Here is a 16261-nt window from a genome sequence, read left to right as displayed (position 1 = left end):
TAATGCCTAGTTCCTTTTCGAGACCTTCCTTTGTATTACAGAGCCCGAAAGCACTGTCTGCTAGATCCTTGATGATTTCTCTCTTAGTTGATTGATGGTGGTTGGATTCCTGGTTCAGATACTGTCCCGTGTGAGTGGGTTTTCGGTATACAGACGTTTCCCATTCAGTGTCTGTCCTCTTCACCAATAAGTCTAAGAAAGGCAAAATCCATAACGAATTGCCACGCCTCTCAGTGAATATATTTTTCCCAAATATTATTACTTGATAAATATTGACTGTAGAATTTTTTCAGGATCTGTTACTGATTTGGTGAAATCCACCAAGGGTCAGTCATTGAAAGAAGAGTGGATCGCATATATTTGTAGAGAAATTTTGAGAGGTTTGTCCTATTTGCATTCAAACAAAGTTATACACAGGATATCAAGGGACAGAATGTACTGTTGACGGATAATGCTGAAGTGAAGTTGGGTAAGTTGAAAATAATTTTCTAATTTCAAATCTGAAGTATCCCAGTTGTCATCTATGGTAAATAATAAAAATTGTTTCCACTTATCATTGAACAAATCACGATAATTGACTGTTTTGTTGCTAGTACTCAGATTACATTTTCAAGAACAACAATATACCTATATAACATTGCAAAATGACTCACTGTTCTGATTATGATGAATCTAATTTAAGAATGAAGTTATATAGGCAATGAAGACACATGTTTTGAATTGTCTATGTAGTAGCCAAATATAACTCGTATTGTTACCCAGTATTTGCTATATGGATAACATTTCATCTCTTGATTTCTTTTTATACTTGAATAAGTAAACGCACAAATATTATTCATAGTCTGTGAATTCGTTGTGTAGAAGTAAGAAACATCCAATATTAGTCTAGACAAGTAACACAAATTATAACTTCAAAATATAAATAATTATATTCTAATAAAAAAAATTGTCAATGAAATACCTTTTTTTTTGGTAATTATTACATACAACAAATTTTCCCCGAGATTAATCAGCTCTTTTTAATTCATGAAAAAAGTTAATTTCATCATATAATAATATATAGATAATTGGTTTGTTATTAATCGAGCTTAAACCTCTAGTACACTGTATTTGCTATAAATAATTTAGTTTGAACTTCTGCCAGAAATAACCAAACTGTTTAATTTGTTACAAATGAATGTCCTGTGTAATCATTGACAGCTGAATAGTTCTTCAAATGTTGGCCAATAAAATCCCAAAACAGTGGCTCCCTGCCAAAATTAAATCCTTTATGATCAGAAGCTACACGAAAATGATTTTTCAAAATTTGTATCTGCTATTGTTTAAATAATTGTTATAAACAGAATGTGTTGTTTATATTTTTGTATATAATCTTTAATGTAAATCATAATTTACAAAAAAAAAATGTATTGTTTAAAAACTGATTCGTTACCAAAAAATTTTATTATTTTGCTCTTCAATAAATAATAAGTTTTTATTTAAATTTCCATTGTTAATTTAATAAACAATTTATTATAAATAATTAAATTTTTTCTATATATTTTTTCTCTTTCTACACAAGATAAAAAACAACTATGTATTATTTCTTGAGAAAAATATATTATTTATATTTCATATCAAATTTCAAAAATTCTATTTTTCTTTACTCCATCATTCTCACCAGTTGTTTTATGTTTAAATCTAGGATAACTTATAAACTAATTTAGATACGATGAAAAAACTTATTATAAATATTGGTCCCACAGTTCCGGGAGGCAGAACTTTTTTTGGAAAATTTTCTCCTGTTTTTACCGGCAGTGGCACAAAAATCCCAGTGCCGAAAACCGAACTAGGATTGTTAATGCTCCCAACAGCTGAAAACTTAGAATAAATGAAAGCAAACAATGATAATAAACTTTGCAAAATCCACAGTTCCACCACTAACACAAGCGGATGGTTCAATTGCAACAACAACCATAGAAAAAACCAATGAACTCGCACTAGTATTTTGCAGACTTCAACCTGTCTAACAAGGAAGGGTTTTTTTCTTGTTGGAAGATTGCTCGTGATCAGCCTATTCCCAAAAAAGGCAAGAAAAATCTTCCAAATAATTATAGACCAGTAGCTTTGCTATCAGTGATATCAAAAATCATGGAGAAAGTCGTAAACCACCATATCCTTAAATATTTGGAAGGCTTTAGCCCTTTGAGAGACCATCAATATGGTTTTCGAAAACAAATATCAACAGGCAACCTTCTTTTCATATGTCATCCATAAGAAAGAAATTTATTCATTCATAGACCAACTACATGGTATCGAACATGTCAATTTATATTTAATAAAATGAATATCTAAATTGGACATAATCAAAAATACCAAAAGTTAATATTTGGAACAACGCAATCTGAGTGGTGTTCTATAAATGGCCTGCTGGTAAATCTCAAATGCTCAAATTTGTTAATAAAAATACAACAATTGATAAAAGCTGTTTGGTTAGATTAAATAATGAAACTAACATCAAGTTAATTGTACTAAATTCTTAGGTGTTGATATTGATAATAAACTTACCTGGAAGTTCCATGTTGATAGTGTCAAACTGAAGCTCGGTAAACATATATATTTACGTCGGTTAAAACAAACAGTAAGAATCTGTTATAATTTTCGGGTATGTAGTCAATAAGGGGATGGTAAAATAAGTGAACTCTTTTTTCTGTTCTAGCTTTCGAGTCTTTATTGGCTCTTCATCAGGAACTCTACAATGAATTGATTGATTTTAATATTTATTTAACAAATTGTGAAATGTGTGACACTTACGAAAGTGAGGTTAGTAATCCCTTTCACTTGCCGCGATTTGTAAACATAACATTTCCCAAACGACAAACACTCTTGGTAAAAAACAACATGAAAATAGAAACTTTACATTATGTAATGATTGATTAGATTATTTGAAATAACCTCAGTATTTATTAAATCATAGTCTTCCATGGAGACTATGATGTAAAGTTGAAAGTTGACAGTAATGAAATCATTGACGATTTTTTTGACCTTTTTACCAACGTACAATGAGAGATGAAAAATAAAAAATATAAAAACACCAACTATCTAGGGTTGCCAATATTATATTATCTTTGGAAGGGTTATATCAGTTGTTGGAAGTCCCTTGTAGAGGGCGACTTCGTAGATATGAGTAAAATGGGTAAATTGTGCTAAGATGATTTATGTTTTATAATGGGGATGATTACGGGAAACTCATCCGACAGAGTGCGCTGAGTGTTTGTCACATTGGTCATTAGCTGTCAAAGTTTCCACCGTTATTTATTGATTTATTTGAGAGTTTCTTATTTAAATTTGCAATTCAAGATGTATTCTACATGGCGTATTGCTCAGTTGAAGGAGGAGTGGCAGAGGAGAGGTGCAACCCTAGGAGGGAAGAAAGCTGATCTAGTGGAAAGGTTCATAATTTTGCATATTTGAACAACTCTCTCATTATAAAGACAGTTTTTTTGCATCTAATTTGCTCCCAAGAAATATATTAATGAAAAAAAAAACACATTTTGTGTTTTTTCACTAATAATCAATGAACATTATTCTAACCTCAAAAACATGCAAGTTTTAAGGTTCAATTTTGTTTTCAGATTAGAGGCTTATGATAGACATTTTAATTTCGAGACTATCCCTCAAGAGAGACCTGTATAATAAAGAACAGATTTTTGTTCATTAGAAATTCATCATTGGAAAATAATCTGAATGAAGTTGGTGTTTGTGTGGACTGGCTGATTAGGTGAAAACCCTATAAAATTTTATAAAATTAATATCACATATAAGTAAGTAGAATGAATGCTAATTACCAGTTGTCTTTGAAGTACTACTTCAATCAGAATCTTTGAAATGTTCACCACAAAACCTAGAATGATCAGTACATTTGAACTTTACTATCCTCAAAGATTTTTCCCATTTTCTTCTCATAACAGTACCTTCAGGAAACTTATAAACTCCCATTTCTTTGCACCCGAAAGAAGCACAACGACCCATTTCTCTGAATGAAAACGAAAAATCACAAATGTTCCCATATAACCAATGTATCTTTTGATGACAAACACTTAGCGCCCTCTATGTACAACAAATTGACAGTTTGCTTCCCCATTGATTGAATTTGGTTCTTTAAAAATCTTTGTCATTTCGAGAAAAGTTCTCTTTTTTGAATCGGATTCATGTTCTAAGATAGTTACATTATCATAATCAGGTCTGTGGTCTAGTTCAATCGTATGCTGAGCTAGAGCTCAGCATACGATTTTTAATTTCTAATGTCGCTTTTATGAGGACAAATTCTGTCTTTCAATTTCCTTTTGATTTGGCCTATATACTTTTTTTCACATATATATATATATATATATATATATATATATATATATATATATATATATATATATATATATATATATATATATATATACACATCGGAAAAGTCTAGGGATATTTTTTAAAATGGCAATAATTTTTTTTAGATCGCTTTAGGGAAAAAAAAGTTGACGGGTGATAATTAAACGAATGTAACTTACAACAAAATTTATTAAATGGTCAAAAATACTGAGTGCGCATATAAGCAAAACTAAAAAAAAATATGGCTCTTCTTTGGCACCCCGAAAAAAAATCATAATACAAAACAAATTGGAATCAGTACAAAGTATGGCCTCCACGCTGGTTTATTACGGCCCTACATCTATCGTGCATCGACAAAATGAGATTGTCAATGTCTTGTTGAGGTACATTTGCCCATTCAGCAATTAAAAGCTCTCTCAATTGAAACGTTGTGTGAATGTTCCCCATGTGCGAAGTAATTCTTCGTTGAAGCATGTCCCACACATGCTCGATGGGATTCAGGTCCGGTGATTGTGCTGGCTATGGCAATACATCAACTCCTTCGTTGGTGAGCCAGTCAGTCACTAGACGCGCGACATGTGGACGAGCATTATCGTGCATTAGGTGGAAGTTTTCACCAACAGCACCAGCAAACGGACGGACGATAGGTAGAAGAATGGTGTCGAGGTACTGTCGAGCTGTTAGGGAGCGATTTGGAAAAACGAGATCGGTTCTGCCGCCGATCATGATTCCGCCCCATAGCATTACTGTACCACCTCTGTATGTGTGGACTTCCTGGACGTGTCTCAAACGTTCATTATTTCCAGGTCGTCTCCACAGTCTTGCTCGACGAGAATCTGGATTCGTCTGTAAACAAAACTGTGGCCCAATCATTTGCATCCCAGTTATGATGTTCTTGACAACACTCTAATCTTCTACCGCGATTGCCTCTCGACAAAGGTGGACATCTAAGTGGCCTTCTGTTGTGGAGATCTGCTTCATGCAGTCGATTTCTGACAGTATCACGACCAATGGTTACCTGGTGCGTCTGCTGCAATACGTTAACCAACTCATGTGATGTGATTGTCGGTTGTCTTCTTGCGGTTAAGACCAAAAATCGGTCTTGAACTGCAGTTGTAGCGCGTCCTCGCCCTGGATGTTGTTCGGCTGGACTGCCAGTTTCACGGAAACGCCGCCACAATCGACTGATAACACTTTGGGATACCCCCAAACGAAGAGCTACATCATTTTGTAGCATGCCACCTTGAAGAAGCCCTACAGCTCTATTCATCTCAGCCAATGGTAAGTGATGGCATTCCATGTTAAAGCACAATATTTCCAGTTTAATTGCTGAGCAAGAACTGCATAGAATGTACAAACTCGACACTTTCAGATTATTCATTTTAGCCGAAAACCTACAGTTTGTAAAAATCTTGATAAAAGATTAGTTACCGTTTTTGCAGGCTTTGTTCAACCCATAGAAATCTACAGGGTTGTCGAGTGTACCAATTTAATCAAAATTAAACGACCTCGTGCATTTATTTTTATGATATTTAGTATGTTATAAAAATATCCCTAGACTTTTCCGATTTGTGTATAAAGAACAATATTTCAATTATTTTCAGAAATGAGCAAATTCATGAACATTTCACCAGAAATAACTCTCAACTACATCAACCTTATAGTAGATTGACAGTAATCTTTTTTATGTTTGTTTGACCTGTTGATGATGATGTAATGTTTTTTCTTGTCTAATGTGACTGTGTAGGAAAACTGATTCAATAAATGTTTGTTTGATTGATTTATTGAATCGAGAAACATGGAGAGTCACGAGCTGTTGCACTTGATATTTCTAAAGCCTTCGACGTGTGGTATGAGGGTTTGCTGGCAAAACTTTGATGCTATGGCTTGTTGCATCATTTTTATGTATGGTTCTCCAGCTCCCTGAAAGAATGCATTCCTTCTAGTGGCCGTCGATGGATGTCTGTAGAATACTTTTACCTTCAACGCTGGTGCTCCCCAGGGATCCATATTGCCTACAACCTTTTTTTTATTGTATATCAACGATTTATTGGAAAAAAACTAAGAATCCAATATAATGCTTTGCGGAAGACAGCATACTTGTCCCGTTATTTCATTTGAATTCCAGGACATCGGCTGAGGATGCACGTCTTCACCGGCACAGGAGGTTACATATCTTAATAAAGATCTAGAGGTGATTTCAAATTGGGATGAAAGTAACCAGGTTCAATTCAATGCCACGAAAATGTTGAGCAGAGAGAGAAACGGGAATAAAACAACCACGCTTGTTTGCTGTTCGATCTCGACTACTCTTTATTTTAAAAGACGGGAAGCGTACATTGTTGCCAATATAACAGTTCAATATTGCCAACGACATAAATCATTACAGTTTGATGTCAGAAACCAACACCTCCACTACATCAAACCTTTGAACTTTTCCACAAACCTATACTTTTTACAAATTTATCATGTTTACAAACATTAAGACTTTTTGTCATAACATCTGCAACCATTTCATCGGTTGGTACATGAAAGAATTCAACATTTTTTATCTGATATAGCCTCTCTTATAAAATATAATGCTATACAATCTGACTTGCCTGTCAATTCAAACCAAACATTCTTGAGGTATATTGCCTCTGAGACTGCCATATACTCAGCCTCTGTACTTGATAAAGCTACGGTTATTTGTTTATTGCTTTCCCAAGATATGGCACTTTCAGAGAGCTCAAAAACAAAACCTATATATGATTTTCCTATCTTGCTTATCACCTGCCCAATCAGCATCTACAAAACCTTCAATAGCAAAATTATTTGTCTTGAAAACTAAACCTAAATCCTTAGTGCCCTGTGAATATTTAAATATTCTTTTTACACATTTCCAATGATGTTCAGAGTAACTATTATTGAATTGACTCATGAAACTTACAGAAAAATCAATATCTGGGCGAGTGAGCACTGCCCAATACATGAGACTTCCTATAGCTTGCTGATATGGAATATTTTCATTACAAATATCAACTTGCAAACTAAATTCCAAATTAGTGTCTAAAGGGGTAGACATGGATTTACTATAATCCGACATATTAAATCTTTTTAATATTTTATTTATATAATCTTTCTGATTTAGAATTATAGTCCCTTTTTGTTTGTCTCTGATAATTTGCATCCCAAGAAATTCTTTGGCCTCACTCAAAACTTTCAATTTAAATTCACTATTCAATGTAGTTTTCAACAAACCAGTTTCACCAGGGTCGTTTGAAAAAACAAAGAAATCATCAACATAAAAAGCAATAATAGTTGAACTATTTTCATTGTTTTTAATGTAGATACAATGCTCCTCCAACTCAGATCTTTTAAAATTAAATTCCTTGAGAACCTTATCCACATTTTCATACTATACCCGTGAACACTGTTTAAGCCCATAAATCGCATTTTTACAACTTTATTTTTACAATTTGATAACCTTCTGGTTGATGCATATATAAATCTTCAATAAAAACACCATTTAAAAAAGCTGTCATAATACTCTCGGACAGTCAAGCAGCGTTGGAAGCTCTTGGCTCCTACCGAGCAACGTCTAAATTGGTTACAAACTGCCAAAAACGACTCTCCTCGATAGGAAGACTTGACAGATTGTCTCTGGTATGGATTCCTGGCCATACTGGCCTGGAAGGCAATGAAGATGCTGACTCTCTTGCAAAGGGGGGTGCTGCAAGAGGCTTCATTGGACCAGAACCTGTCATTGGCATCGCTTTGGGCTTTGCCAAAGAAACACTGAACACTTGGATAGCAAGAAGATTTATGGACTTCTGGCAGAATCTTTCAGGATTGTCTTACTCCAAGGCGTTTATTCAGCCTTCGAAGCTTGATCCCAAACAGTTGTTGGACTACAGTAGGGATGAACTACGATGTCTAACAGGCCTTCTTACAAGGCACTGTCATTTGAATCATCATATGCGGAGACTTGGACTGTCGGAAGACAGTGTGTGTCGCCTCTGTCTGGAAAATGATGAAACAGCAGAGCATATACTTTGTGCATGCCCCGCTGGGGACCGAGTCAGGTTCTTTGAGTTCGGCAGATCCGTACTCGCATCATCTGACCTGAAAGATCACTCACCATACAAACTAATCGGCTTCATTAAGAAGCTGAGTTTATTTGGCCTAGTGTGAATAGGTGCGAGCCACAATAAACCCTTGTGGGTTGCGGTGGAGGTTCGAATAGACCCACTCACTTTAGACCTACCTACCTACCTTATCCACATTTTCATACCATATCCGTGAACACTGTTTAAGCCCATAAATCGCCTTTTTACAACTTTATTTTTACAATTAGGTATTTGATAACCTTCTGGTTGATGCATATATAAATCTTCAGTTAAAACACCATTCAAAAAATCTGTCATAATATCATAATGACTAATTTCCAAATCCAATTGTACTGATAAAGCAATCAAAATTCTTAAAGTACTATGCCTTACTAATGGAGAAAAATTTTCACAATAGTCGATGCCATGTTTCTGAGTATAACCCTTGGCTACAAGTCTTGCATGAAACCTTATGCTACCATCAATGTTTCTCTTCTTTTTATACACCCATTTGTAGTCTACAACATTTACCTCATCTGTAATATGGTTCACATGTACTCGATTTAACTCTGTCCAAAAATTACGACCAAGGTGTCATTCGATTCGTATTTTTGCCTAGAAAGTTTAAGGAAAGGTCCGAAAACGCGCTGATAAAAATTACAAAAGTTATAAACAATTAAGAGAAAAAAATGGGGCTTTAGTTTTTTCTTGATATCTCGGAAAATTTTCAAAATTTCGAAATTTGAAAAAAGATTTGAAAAGATCAATGAATTTGCGTAAAAAAGTCCCGACTGTATCTCGATTACTTATAATTTTTACAGATAGTCTAGTTCACATGTACTTTTTTTTGTAACATTTTTCAGCCCTGTCCAAAAATTACGACCAAGGTGTCATTCGATTCGTATTTTTGTCTAGAAAGTTAAAAGAAAGGTCCGATAACGTGCCGATAGAAATTACAAAAGTTTTAAACAATTAAGTGAAAAAAAAAGTCCCGACTCCCGAAACTGTATCTCGATTATTTATAATTTTTACAGAGCACTGAAAATAGAGCCAAAAGCGGGTAGTCTGGCTTCCGCGCGCCTTACGTCACTCTGACATTAAAACAAAAAAATTATTTAAACATATTAAATGTAAATATTAAGGAATGAAAAAATTCATGTAATGCTGGGGATAATCAATAAACAATAATCCGCAGTCAAAAAATTTTCATCCCAATTTTAACGTTAATTATAAATTTGTTAATTAATAACTTTTTCTGAATTGAAAGTTAATAAAAATCCCTATAATTATTAAACTAAAACCCTGGCATTTTTTTCCTTTGGTGAAGTTATCCTTAATAGGCAAAAAAATAGATTACCGTTAAATATAAGCAATTCGAAAAATTTTTTTTGCGTTATGATTTTTAGAAAAAAATGGTTTCTTAAAAAAATGCGTTTGTTAATTAACAATCGTTTTTTGCAACTAAATATTAAAATTAAGGAACCGTTTTTTTTTCATCATAAATTCTATTGTTTTTTAAGGTTTTGAAAAAACTTTTTTTTTTTTCTTTTTTTTAATTGTTTATTTAAAAAATTGTTATAAACAAATTTTTTTTTCAATACTCTGTTCTATAATAAAAGTAACTATGTGTTTTTTTTTTAATTTATTCTATTTTTTATAAAACTTTTAATATTGTGATACCTTGATACTTCTCTTTTTCATTCGCTCCTTCGCTTTTATAATTTTAATAACTTTCAAACTATTGCAGTTATGATAAATATGCTTCAAGTCTTTTTTGTTCATTATGAATTCAATAACAATTCAAGCCTTTTACTAAAGTTGTAGTCCTATTATTTATTTAATTATTGATCGTTATTTATTAAAAAAAGACATATTTTTAAGTCTTCTCAACATAAACTTCGTGTCATGTAACAATAAATCATAAGGATTTTATTGATTGCACTTTTAGTAGTTGTAGGATCATTAACATTTACTTATTGTCATATTTGTATGGAGTTTAAGAAAATTAAATGAAGCAATCAGTCATTCTGTTAATTTGATTTTAACCTTCTGTAAATTTCCGATGCTCACAATTTTTTCAAAACCTCAAAGAACAATAGAATTTATGATTAAAAAAAAACGGTTCCTTAATTTTAATATTTACTTGCAAAAAACGATTGTTAATTAACAAACGCATTTTTTAGCAACAAAGAAATTTTTTAAGAAACCATTTTTTTTCTAAAAATCATGATTTTTTTCAATTAACATAATGCAAAAAAAATTTTCGAATTGCTCATAAACAATGTATTTGTTTATAATTAATTTATTAACAATAGCTGTAAAAATTAAAAAAAAAATATTAATTAGTTTTTAGCCATGAGACATTGAAACAATAAAAAAAGTAATGTATTTTGTATAAAATTATTATTTTCAATTGTTAATAAAAAAAATAGAAAATATATTTTTTTTTGGCAACGGTAATGTGCGGTATTCACCTGTTACTGTATGTGGGTTCAGGTATGGTTATTATTATTATTATTATTGCTTACATTTGATTGATCAACAAATATACTTTTATGCGCGCTTCGTCGTTTTATTGCTAGACGTGGTCGTTGTTCAGAAATAGTATCTGACAATGGAACAAATTTTGTCGGCGCTAATAAATATTTATTGACTATTATGAAGGAGGCTTTCGCTGAAGAAAAAATAAAATTTACTTTTCATCCACCTTATGGTTCTCATTTTGCCGGTCTAGCCGAATCAGGCATAAAATCAATTAAATCCCATTTGGCTCGCGTGATTGGTAACCAAATATTAAGCTATGAAGAACTGAACACTGTATTAGTACAAATAGAATCGATATTAAATTCTCGGCCTTTGTGCGCAATGAGCTCAGACCCTAACGACCTGAGAGCTCTTACGCCTGGTCATTTCCTAACGCTTGAACCCCTAACCGCACTTCCTGATCCTGATACATCACATCTGAGAATGGGCAGACTTGACCATTTTCAGCTTCTTTTACAGTTGCATTCAACTTTTTGGCAGAGGTGGCATCGGGAGTACCTCCATACTCTTCATCAGAAAGGAAAATGGACGCTTCCAGGAACACCTCTCAAGGAAGGTGCATTAGTGATTATTAAGGAGGATAATGTTCCTCCATTAAAATGGAATCTTGCTCGAGTTCGGTGCAGAGCGGGGGTCTTTACCCGACCTCTGGTAAAACTTTGCCCTTTACCGGAGGCTTAAAATCTATTTCTTTTTCTTTTTTTATTTTAGTTGCCTATATTTTCTTATATTTTATATTTTATTTTGCTAAATTTTATATTTACCAAAACTAGTGGGGAGTATGTTCGGTATTCACCTGTTACTGTATGTGGGTTCAGGTATGATTATTATTATTATTATTATTGCTTACATTTGATTGATGACACCGGCCTTATACGCACGCGCGGAGGTCGGAAACCGTGAAAAAAGTATAAAGTACAGACAAGCAAGAGGTGTGCTCGGAAAAAGAAGTGTGTTCCGCTAAATGTATGGTGAAAATTATCATTATCTACCACCAAAACAGCATCCTTCAAGATCGCCACCGGGGTACCCCACGAACTAATTAGGAAGTGAGATCAGAAAGCAAGGAGATCTTCTGGAACCAAATAAGGGTTGGTGTCTTCCATTATTAATTTTCCAGATTGTCTTCTCCTTTTAAATATCTAACACCCGGCCCACATGGTAACTTACAATCCTTATTGAACAGGTATTCTGTTTTTGGCCTATTAAGGATAACTTCACCAAAGGAAAAAAATGCCTGGGTTTTAGTTCAATAATTATAGGAATTTTTATATTCTTTCAATTCAGAAAAAGTTATTCATTGAAAAATTTATAATTAACGTTAAAATTGGGATAAAAATTTTTTGACTGCGGATTATTGTTTATTGATGTATCCCAACATTACATGAATTTTTTCATTCCTTAATATTTACATTTAATATGTTTAAATAATTTTTTTTGTTTTTATGTCAGAGTGACGAAAGGCGCGGGGAAGCCAGACTACCCGCTCTTGGCTCTATTTTCAGGGCTCTGTAAAAATTATAAATAGTCGAGATACAGTTTCGGGAGTCGGGACTTTTTTACGCAAATTCATTGATCTTTTCAAATCTTTTTTCAAATTTAAAAAAATTTTGAAAATTTTCCGAGATATTAAGAAAAAACTAAAGTCCCATTTTTTTTTTCACTTAATTGTTTATAACTTCTGTAATTTTTATCGGCGCGTTTTCGGACCTATCCTTAAACTTTCTAGGCAGAAATACGAATCGAATGACACCTTAGTCGTAATTTTTGGACAGGGCTGAAAAATGTCACCAAAGAGCTAAATCGAGTACATGTGAACCAGACTAGAATTACAAACTCAACAGCTACTTGAATGAATGTGTCTAATAATATAACCTTATTTAAAGCACTGCATCAAGACTATCTCCAAAGACATTTCCTTGAATGCAACAATATTTTACGAAAATCAAACTTTATCAGAAGGGGCTATGAAACAAATTTCAATAATGAAGGTACGTACTTCCTATCGAAAGCAATAAAAGCTCATATGGAAAACAGTTTCGTCCTTCCACAATGCCAACAGTACAAGAAACGAGGTCTGCAAAAACTTCTGAGGACCCGTCTTTTTTAGGCGCAGCAAGGAAACAAGCATCAGAGTATTGTTCTCGAACATTCAATCATTAAGACACAAGACTGATGAACTATTGTTATTGAATAACTTTTTTCAAGATCAATTGCCCTGACACCAAAGTGATATTTTTGCACTCGACGCGCGTTTCGCCAACAAAGTTAGCATCCTCAGGAGAAGAATGGTTTGTTGGCGAAACGCGCGTCTAGTGCAAAAATATCAGTTTGGTGTCAGGGCAATTGATCTCGAAAAAAGTTATTCAACTTTCACACCAAAGGTTCCAATCTCATCGTTATTAACTATTGTTATTGTTGGCTGAATATGAATATCCGGATATAATTCTTTTACCTGAACATTGGTTGAAACCGGAAGAACCAGTATTTCTACTACCTCAGTTATAGCTTGATTTCAAAATATTATCGCTTTAACTCAATTGGTGGAGGCACCCTTGTTTTAGTTAAAGATTATCTAAGTTCTAATTTTTTCAAGGTTGACGAATTGGATCATTTAATTATGGAAAAAGAGTTTGATTCTCAATCAGGAGATGCGCCGAATTAAGTTTTTTTGTAATATGTGTATACAGACCCTCTACATCTAATATGATACATTTTTTGAAGATATTGGTTCTGTTGGGACCTGTGTTTCTCATTTATGTCAATGACTTATTACATGTTGACATAAGTCGTAAATTCACGTTTCGCTGACGACACCATTATCCTCTGGCATAGCAATTCAAATTTACTTGATCAAATCATCGTCAACATAAGAAGGTGTGAAAGGGTGGTGTGATTCTTATCTTTTATCATTCAACATCGACAAAACAAATGTGGTCATGTTTAGATGTAACATAAGGGAAGTACACTTGGAAAATGTAAAAATTGAAAATTTGGCTTTTCATTGATGAAAATCTAAAATTTGACTTCCATGTCGACTACTTATGTAAAAGACTAGCAGCAGGATGTCATGCAGTGAGAGTTGTTGCAAGAGAGTAAGATACTACTATCACAAATTGTACTCAATTTCGATACAATATGGTATTCACTCTAATATAATATCGAATATATAATGAAAAGAAATTCAGAAAGAAAGTAAAAGAATTCCTTGTTGGGAGGCCCTATTATAGTGTGGACGAATTCTACCAAGGCTCTATCGAGTAATTGGCATGTAGCTTTGTGTAAACGAGTTATTGAAATCAACACAAAATGGCTATCAATGTTCATTACGTAGCATTATATATTTACATTTACTCAATATTCATATATTCATGTACTTATATTTGTATCTGTTCAGCTGGGCTTAATATTGTTCTGTCCATATACTCTGCTCTTGTCTCTAAGCATTATTTTATAGTATATATTTGTTAATTGTCCCATATTCACGTTTTACTTTACTAGACTTTGTTAATAAGATGTTCAGATCTTGGGTAATAAAGCATATTTTAATTTGTTCTGATTTGAACCTGTATATATGGTCAACTTCACTTTAATATTTTTTTCCTTACTCAGTGCCACCCTCTTCGTTTAATATCTGTCAAATCGTGCTGATTTGCAACCTAGTTACCAAATATGTTTTAGGATTTTCTTAGAGACTAAGATACCGCTTCTTTAGAGACCAAAGGACTACAACTCCCCCACAAGTATTCTTTCTCATCTAAAATTCCCCTTTGTTATTCCACTAAAAATTGAATATGGTTCATTTCAGTCGATTTTGGGGTTTCTGCCCAGTTGGATCGAACAATTGGCCGCAGAAATACTTTTATCGGTACCCCTTATTGGATGGCTCCAGAAGTCATAGCATGTGATGAAAATCCCGACGCAACTTATGACAACCGCAGTGATTTGTGGTCTTTGGGGATCACGGCCTTGGAAATGGCAGAGTCGCAACCACCTTTATGCGAACTTCATCCAATGAGAGCACTATTTCTCATACCTAGGAATCCTCCTCCGCGTCTGAAAAATAAAAAGTGGAATAAGAAGTTTCACGGATTCATAGACACTGTTCTAGTCAAGGATTATCATGAGAGGCCTTATACGGAACAACTTTTGAAACATCCATTCATCAGGGACCAACCTACTGAGAGACAGGTATGTTATAGCAATGAAATTCAAAATCAAATGCTTAAATTTGTCAATCTATGAGTGAATGAAACATAATTTCATTTCCCACATGAACAATACTTTCACAAGTTTTTCATGTATCTTACACAGAATATTTTTTACCTAGAGGTGGTGTTGCCTCAACAATCGATCAATATGTTTTTTTATGACCAAAATAACCAATTGAATCATTTACTTTATAGGTTAGAATTCAACTGAAAGATCACATCGACCGATGTAAAAAGAGAAAACAAGAAAAGGAGAGGGAAGACTACAGATATTCAGGTTCTGAAAATGAAGAAGAAGAACCGCAACTTGCAGGAGAGCCTAGTAGTATTGTTCAAGCTCCTGGTGGTGATACACTACGCAGGAATTTCCAACAAATACAAGAAGGGCGCACTCTTAGCCAAGTTGAACCTCCATCAAGGTAAGACAACTGAATTGGATACGTTTATAAGGTTTGAATCCTTAGAATTGAAAATATATGAATAGAAAAAATATTTTTATTGCCACCTTAAAATAAATTAAAACACATGACAAATGTGTCAGTACAAATAATCAAAATGTCATCATCAACACAGATATAAAAACTGAGTACCACAAAGTTAATTATAAAGTTTTTTCTCAATAAGTAAAACTTTCATAGTGAAATAAAAATAATAATTCTTGGTGAGGTTTGGATAGGCATTCAAAGATTAAAAATTCTGCACCCCAAATATAAATGACTTTTTTTTTATGTAGGCTACTTCTATGTACTTCTAGGTACAAGAAATTCCCTGGATCTTGTGTTTAGTGAAGATTTTTCTTATTGAAGAACTGTTGTTTCATTTTGTATAAATATATACAGAGGTTATAGAGGTGCACTGAATCTTTAGTCTCTTAAAGTTCTTCCACTTCTGTGATGGTCCCCACAATATATTTTTGTGAACAAAACTATATCCAAAAAATACATGTACCATAGGCAAGAATACTATATAGATCAATCAGTTTATTCATTGTATTATTTTCATAATAACAAAACACAAACAGATAGGAAATATTACTGAAGTTTTATCCCAACACCAAAC

General features: G+C 33.3%; 1 protein-coding gene across 1 annotated transcript in view; it reads left to right on the top strand.

Moving 5' to 3' along the window:
* LOC141486918 (misshapen-like kinase 1) overlaps nucleotides 1-15640 on the top strand; it is an 83997-nt gene extending 68357 nt beyond the window's left edge. Inside the window, 4 exon segments of the mRNA XM_074185536.1 lie at nucleotides 294-413; nucleotides 416-469; nucleotides 14800-15182; nucleotides 15398-15640. Coding sequence (XP_074041637.1) covers nucleotides 294-413; nucleotides 416-469; nucleotides 14800-15182; nucleotides 15398-15625 — 785 coding nt within the window. The 3' untranslated portion in view covers nucleotides 15626-15640.
* Nucleotides 15641-16261: the final 621 nt, after the last annotated feature.

Source organism: Leptinotarsa decemlineata, unplaced genomic scaffold (genome assembly GCF_025532065.1).
Source record: "Leptinotarsa decemlineata unplaced genomic scaffold, Ldec_3_MD MMD2_tig00026375_RagTag_RagTag, whole genome shotgun sequence".
Lineage (NCBI taxonomy): Eukaryota > Metazoa > Arthropoda > Insecta > Coleoptera > Chrysomelidae > Leptinotarsa > Leptinotarsa decemlineata.
The sequence above is the reverse complement of the archived record's forward strand: the minus strand, read 5'-3'. Positions and strand labels throughout refer to the sequence as shown.